This window comes from Phaenicophaeus curvirostris, chromosome 14, assembly GCF_032191515.1.
Source record: "Phaenicophaeus curvirostris isolate KB17595 chromosome 14, BPBGC_Pcur_1.0, whole genome shotgun sequence".
NCBI lineage: Eukaryota > Metazoa > Chordata > Aves > Cuculiformes > Cuculidae > Phaenicophaeus > Phaenicophaeus curvirostris.
The window spans coordinates 18,341,662-18,348,211 of record NC_091405.1 but is presented as its reverse complement, the minus strand read 5'-3'; the positions used below and the strand labels follow the sequence as shown (position 1 = coordinate 18,348,211).

At 66.8% G+C, this 6,550-nt stretch overlaps 1 protein-coding gene across 1 annotated transcript; it reads left to right on the top strand.

The window, feature by feature from the left end:
* The first annotated feature begins 1,937 nt into the window (after nt 1–1,937).
* Nucleotides 1,938–6,543, top strand: HAS3 (hyaluronan synthase 3). The gene is made up of 4 exons (XM_069868150.1): nt 1,938–1,972; nt 2,934–3,554; nt 4,392–4,493; nt 4,588–6,543. The coding sequence occupies exons 2-4, from the start codon at nt 2,934–2,936 to the stop codon at nt 5,509–5,511; spliced, it is 1,647 nt and encodes a 548-aa protein (XP_069724251.1). The 5' UTR covers nt 1,938–1,972; the 3' UTR covers nt 5,512–6,543.
* Nucleotides 6,544–6,550: the final 7 nt, after the last annotated feature.

Genomic DNA, 6,550 nt, shown 5'->3' with positions numbered 1-6,550 from the left:
CCCGTGCGAGGTGCCGGTGGTGGCACAGGGAGGTCCAACCATGGCACTGCCCACCCTGCACCCATTCCTGGGGTCTGAGGATGGGGCCTTTCCACCACAGCGCCAGCAGCCCCCTCGCAGGGCAGGGAGCACAGCCAGGGCTGGGGGACCCTGCAGGGTGCCTGGCCGGGAACCCCGCTCGATGCCACATGCTCAGGGACATCCCAGCACCGGGGTCACCCCTCTCCCTTTGGCCAGGGCAGTCCCCGTGGGCCCCGCTCCCGCATCAGGAGCTGCCACGCACCCACTGGATTGGGGATGGGGGCTGTGGGGTCACACCAGAGCCCTTGGGGACCTGGTGTGGATGCCCTCATGCTGGGCAGCCCCGTCTCAGCTGTGCGTGACCCTGGGCACTCGTGTCCCAGCTGTCCCGTGCTGAATCGTGCAAGGGGTCCAGCATCCCCCTCTTCCCTGCCAGGCTGGGGGTGCCAGGCTGTGTCTCCACCCCCAGCGAAGCCGCAAGCACCAGGCCCACACCGCGCTGTGCCGCGCTGTGCCGCTTGGCCGCTGTGCATGGGCAGCGGGGAGCGCGTGGTCCCCTCCGGAGAGCAGCAGCGGCTGAGCACTCTTCCTCGCTCTCGCTGCCTCCAGCCCGCACCAGTGCCGCTTCTGGGATGTGGGCACGCACCGGGATGCTGCCATGCTGGCTGCTCCTCCTCAAGGCCTGCCCGGAGCGGCACAGGATGGATTTTGAATGAAAAGTCTCTTTTGATGCTGCTGGCCAGGCGCTGGCCGGCCGAGCTGCCGCAGGGAACAAGGAGGTGGCTGTGCCGGAGGAGGAGAGAGTTGGGTTTGCCCCTTGGGCAGGGCGCCTGTGGGCAGCGGAGAGAGGTGCCCAGCGAGCTGCCGCACACCGAACGGTAAGGGGTGTGGGGGAACCCCAGAGCCAGATCCCCACCGAGGGACAGCGGGGGGCTGCAGGGTGGGGAGATGCCACCCCTGTCCCCCTCCCCGCTTCCCACGGACGGGCACCTGCAGCCACGGAGGTGGCACAGGGACAACCGTGCCAGGTGTGAGCCCACCGCGCCACATCTCGCACCTGCGTGCTCAGCCAGGGCACGGGGGACCCCACTGGTGGCACGTCCCCCCGACCCCTGGGCTCACCCTTCCCTCTCCACTTGCTCCACTTCGGTACCTACGTGGGGAGTTCCCAGCCGGCATCACCGCAGCGCCAGGGGGTTCAGCCACGGGAGACCCCCGGGATGGGGTGCACCCGCCGGGATGGGGAGCTGCCACTGCAGGAATCCCCCTCCCAGGGGTCTCAGCCTAATTCTGCCATCGCCTTGCCCCCAGCTCCCAGCCCGGCAGGGCACCCTGGCCCGTACCAGGGTACGGAACCCCCAAATGCTGGATTTGAACCCGAAGCCAAGCCTGCAGCTCCCCCGCGCTGGGCTCAATCCCTCCCAGGGCTGGTCTCCTCGGCCACCAGCCCCGCACCGAGGACGCGGGGACACGGGGACACACAGGACGGCTCCCAGGTGGCCCCAGGTGGCTCGTACCGGGGGGGGGACACGCGGTGGCACAGGCGGGGGGCGCTCAGCTTCCTCGGGAGCAGCACGAGAGGGGTCCGAGCGGCAGGACAGGAGATGGGGGACACGGAGTGGCGGGGGGGGGGGACCCTGCGGCGGCCGCGGTGCCCGCGGCGGCTGATGGTGCCGGGGGTGCCGGTGCCAGGTGATGCCGGGGATGCTGGGGATGCCGGTGATGCCGGTGCCCGCGGCGCTCGCCGGTGCCGCTGCTCGGTCCCGCAGTGCGGGGCCGGTGCGGGTCGGTGCCGGGGGGTCCCGGGCGGTGCCGGTGCCGGTGCGGGCGGGGCCCCCGCGGGCTGCGGGCGGTGCCGGCCCCGCCGCGGTTTATAAAGGGGCTGCGCGGGCCGGGCCGGGCGCACAGCGGCGGCGGGAGCGGCGGCACCGGCGGCACCGGCAGCTCCACGGTGAGTCCCGGGGGCACCGGCACCAGGGGGAGGCGGGGGGGCTGGCTCCGCTCCGTGTCCGTGCAGCCCCTCTCCGTGCCCACCCCCCCCCAACCCCCCGCCTTCCCCTGAGATGCTCCCGCACCCCCTTTTCCCTGCCGGCGCCCCCCGCACGTGCTGTGTCCCCCCCCCCTTTCTCCGCTCACCTGCCCGCGCCCCCCCTCTCCCCGGCCGCCCTGCGGCTCCGCAGCCCCCGCTCTCCCGCATTGCCCCGCGCGGGGCCGAGGGGCGCCCTCCCCTGCCGGGGCTCGGGGCGCTGCCTCCCCTGCGGTCCCCGTGCCCTTCCCCGTCCTCCAGCCCTCCCCGGCACCGGCCGCGGGGCGAGCCCGCAGCGGGATGCTCCGGACCCCGCGCACCGTGAGGGGCTGGGAAGGGCGCAGCCCCACGCTGGGGGCTGTGGGGCGGCTGCGAGCGGGCTCCCCTCTCTCCCCCCGTGAGGAGCCAGCGGAGGGTCCTGCCCTGAGCCGCTGGGGGGAGGCCGGAGAGGAGCAACGAGGCTGGGGAGGGGGCTGGAGAAGAAGAGGAGCGGCTGAGAGAGCTGGGGGGGTTCAGCCTGGAGAAGAGGAGGCTGAGGGGAGACCTCATTGCTCTCTACAACTACCTGAAAGGAGGGTGTGGAGAGGAGGGAGCTGGGCTCTTCTCCCAAGGGACAGGGGACAGGACGAGAGGGAATGGCCTCAAGCTCCGCCAGGGGAGGGTCAGGCTGGACATTAGGAAAAAAATCTTCATAGAAAGGGTCATTGGTCCCTGGCAGAGGCTGCCCAGGGAGGGGGTTGCGTCACCTTCCCTGGAGGGATTTAAAGGACAGGTGGACGAGGCGCTGAGGGACACAGTTTAGTTATTGATGGGAATGGTTGGACTCAATGATTTAGTGGGTCTCTTCCAACCTGGTGATTCTATGGTTCTACCTGGTCGCCCCCAGATGCCAGTGAGCCTCTCCACAGCCCTTCGCATCATCGGGACCAGCCTCTTCGCCTTGGCGGTGCTGGGGGGCATCCTTGCTGCCTACGTCACAGGGTACCAGTTCATCCACACGGAGAAGCACTACCTCTCCTTTGGGCTCTACGGGGCCATCCTGGGGCTGCACCTCTTCATCCAGAGCCTCTTCGCCTTCCTGGAGCACCGGCGCATGCGGGGCGAGGGGCAGCCGGTGCGGCTGGGGCGCTCGGTGGCTCTCTGCATCGCTGCCTACCAGGAGGATCCCGACTACCTGAAGAAGTGCCTGCGCTCCGTCAAGCGCATCGCCTTCCCCGACCTCAAAGTGGTGATGGTGGTGGACGGGAACGGCCCCGATGACACCTACATGCTGGACATCTTCCATGACGTGATGGGCTCCGAACACTCGGGCAGCTACGTCTGGAGGAGCAACTTCCACGCGCGGGGCGAGGGGGAGACGGAGGCCGGGCTGCGGGAAGGGCTGGCCCACGTCCAGGCGCTGGTGCGCAGCACCACCTACTCCTGCATCCTCCAGAAGTGGGGTGGGAAGCGAGAGGTGATGTACACGGCCTTCCGGGCACTCGGAGACTCCGTGGACTACATCCAGGTGGTTGCACGGGCTGGGCGGGCGGTGGGGGTTGTGGGCAGCGAGTGTCCTGCCAGCGTAGCCAGGCAGAGGGGCTGCAGGTGGAGCAGGAGCAGCCCCAGGACAGCGAGCACCCGTGGGGCTCCAGATCTGGTCCCGGGGGTCACTGGGGTGTGTGAGAGGTTGAGCTCTGCCCGCTTCCCACGAGGGTTTTGCATCACCTCCTCACCAAGTCACTCCTCGCTCATTGCTCTCCACAACTACCTAAGAGGAGGTTGTGGAGAGGAGGGAGCTGGCCTCTTCTCCCAAGTGATGGGGGACAGGACGAGAGGGAATGGCCTCAAGCTCCACCAGGGGAGGGTCAGGCTGGACATTAGGAAAAAATTTTTCACGGAAAGGGTCATTGGGCACTGGCAGAGGCTGCCCAGGGAGGGGGTTGAGTCCCCTTCCCTGGAGGGGTTTAAGGGACGGGTGGACGAGGTGCTGAGGGACATGGGTTAGAGATTGATGGGAATGGTTGGACTCGATGACCCGATGGGTCTTTTCCAACCTGGTGATTCTATGATACGTTCCCTGCGGACGGGCGTCCCCTCGGGTGGCAGCGTGCGAGGTGCCAGGCCCCCAGGCGTGGGTGAGAGGTGGTGGCTGGGGCAGGTCCCGCGGTGGCAGGGCTGGGTGGCCCAGGGCAGCAGTGGCCGGGCGCTGCGGGGCGCTCCCCTCCTTGCCACCGCCTGCCGGTCTCCGGAGCTGTGCCTCATCTCGCCAGCCGTGGCTCGGGCTTGCCCGGCTGCGGGCTGGGCTGTCTGCCGGGCGCGCGTGGGCGGCGGGAGCGGGGCTTGACATTCCCTCTGCCCCCAGGTGTGTGACTCAGACACGGTGCTGGACCCCGCCTGCACCGCCGAGATGCTCCGCATCCTGGAGGCCGACCCCCGCGTTGGCGGCGTCGGTGGGGACGTGCAGGTAATTTGGCTGCGAGGGCACCAAACGCGGGGCTGGAGGTACCGAGGGGGGATGCGGCGGTGCCGGGGAGCTGCTCACGTCTGTCCTTCCCCAGATCCTGAACAAGTACGACTCGTGGATCTCCTTCCTGAGCAGCGTGCGCTACTGGATGGCCTTCAACGTGGAACGCGCCTGCCAGTCCTACTTCGGCTGCGTGCAGTGCATCAGCGGCCCCCTGGGCATGTACCGCAACGCCCTGCTGCAGCAGTTCCTCGAGGACTGGTACCACCAGACCTTCCTGGGCAGCAAGTGCAGCTTTGGGGACGACCGGCACCTCACCAACCGCGTGCTCAGCCTGGGCTACCAGACCAAGTACACGGCTCGCTCCAAGTGCCTGACGGAGACGCCCACCCGCTACCTGCGCTGGCTCAACCAGCAGACTCGCTGGAGCAAGTCCTACTTTCGCGAGTGGCTCTACAACGCCCTGTGGTTCCACAAGCACCACCTCTGGATGACCTACGAGTCTGTGGTGACCGGTTTCTTCCCCTTCTTCCTCATCGCCACCGTCATCCAGCTCTTCTACCGCGGCCGCATCTGGAACATCCTCCTCTTCCTGCTGACGGTGCAGCTGGTGGGCGTCATCAAGGCCACCTACGCCTGCTTCCTGCGAGGCAACGCCGAGATGATCTTCATGTCCCTCTACGCCCTCCTCTACATGTCCAGCCTGCTGCCTGCCAAGATGTTCGCCATCGCCACCATCACCAAGTCGGGCTGGGGCACGTCGGGGCGCCGGACCATCGTGGTGAACTTCGTGGGGCTGCTGCCCGTGTCGGTGTGGGTGGCGGTGCTGCTGGGCGGGCTGGCCTACACCGCCTACAGCCAGGACCTCTTCAGCGAGACCGAGGTGGCCTTCCTCGTCTCGGGGGCCATCCTCTACGCCTGCTACTGGGTGGCCCTGCTCACCCTCTACCTGGCCCTCGTTGCCCGGCGCTGCGGCAAGCGGCAGGAGCAGTGTGGGTTGGCCTTTGCCGAGGTGTGACCGCGGGCCGTGCCGGGGTTGGGTGGCTGCTCCCAGCCCCCTCCTCGCCGACCCCCAGCCCTGGCACAGCCGGCACTGAGCCCTTTTGGGAGCTGGGCAGCGCTGAGCGCGCCCGCCGCAGCATTTCTGATCAAGTCTTGCTATTTTTTTTTCTTTTTATTGTTGTTTTGTTTTTGGTTTTCCTCTTATTTTCATTTTTCTGTACAGAGCCAGCCGCTGGCCAGGGAGAAGCCGAGCTGGGCCTGCCCGGTGCCAGGCTGGGCGCGGCTGTGGGGTGACAGCGCTGTCCCCTGTGCCGTACTGAGCGTCCTGGCGTGCTGTGCGGAGCGCTGCTGGCCAGGCTCCCTCCACCCCACCGGTGCAGCTGGGTCCTCCACCCTTTGGTGCTTTATACAGGGACTTCATGGTCCTTTTTCATCACGGTGCTATGGCAACACGGCCTCATGCGGCACCATGTCCGTCCGGCACCGCTGGCTGGTGCTGCCTGCCCCTGCCCCACGACTGTCGTATGTGCGGGCACGTACCCACGGGGAGCTCCCTCAGCCCCTTCCAGGGGGTTCTGGCTGCCCCAGGAGGGCAGCGCCTCCCTTCAGCTTCGCCAAAGAGCCAAGGGGGGAACCCTGGCACGCAGAAGTGGGGAAAAGCAGGGCTGGGGCTTGGCCGGAGCGTCACTGCAGCTGCGGGGACGCCGCAGCCAAGCCACGGCCCCACCATACCAATCCTGCTGCTTTCCCAGCGTCTGTCTAGACAGCAGGGAGATGCTGGGTTTCGGGCTCGGGCATGCAGAGGAGGGCGGGGAAGAGCCGGTTCCCAATCTTTCCCCTCCCTGGGGGATTCACCCGGTCATCTCCCCTGAGCCCTCTTTTTTTCAGGGCTTGAAAACCTTTCTACAATCGAGCATTTAGACAGTTTTGTTTAATTTAATATGAGGTTTTTTAGAAGACTTTTGTAGCTCTTTGGTATTCATACTTATTGCTAATTGTTTGTAAATCTATTTATTTTTTAACCTGCGGGTTTTTTTCATACTTTGAAGAGTCTG

Coding starts and splice junctions, on each gene's coding strand:
- HAS3 (XM_069868150.1), top strand. CDS start 2,934: ATGCCAGTGAGCCTCTCCACAGCCCTTCGCATCATCGGGACCAGCCTC. Junction 3,555..4,391: donor ACTCCGTGGACTACATCCAG/GTGGTTGCACGG, acceptor CTCTGCCCCCAG/GTGTGTGACTCAGACACGGT. Junction 4,494..4,587: donor GCGTCGGTGGGGACGTGCAG/GTAATTTGGCTG, acceptor GTCCTTCCCCAG/ATCCTGAACAAGTACGACTC.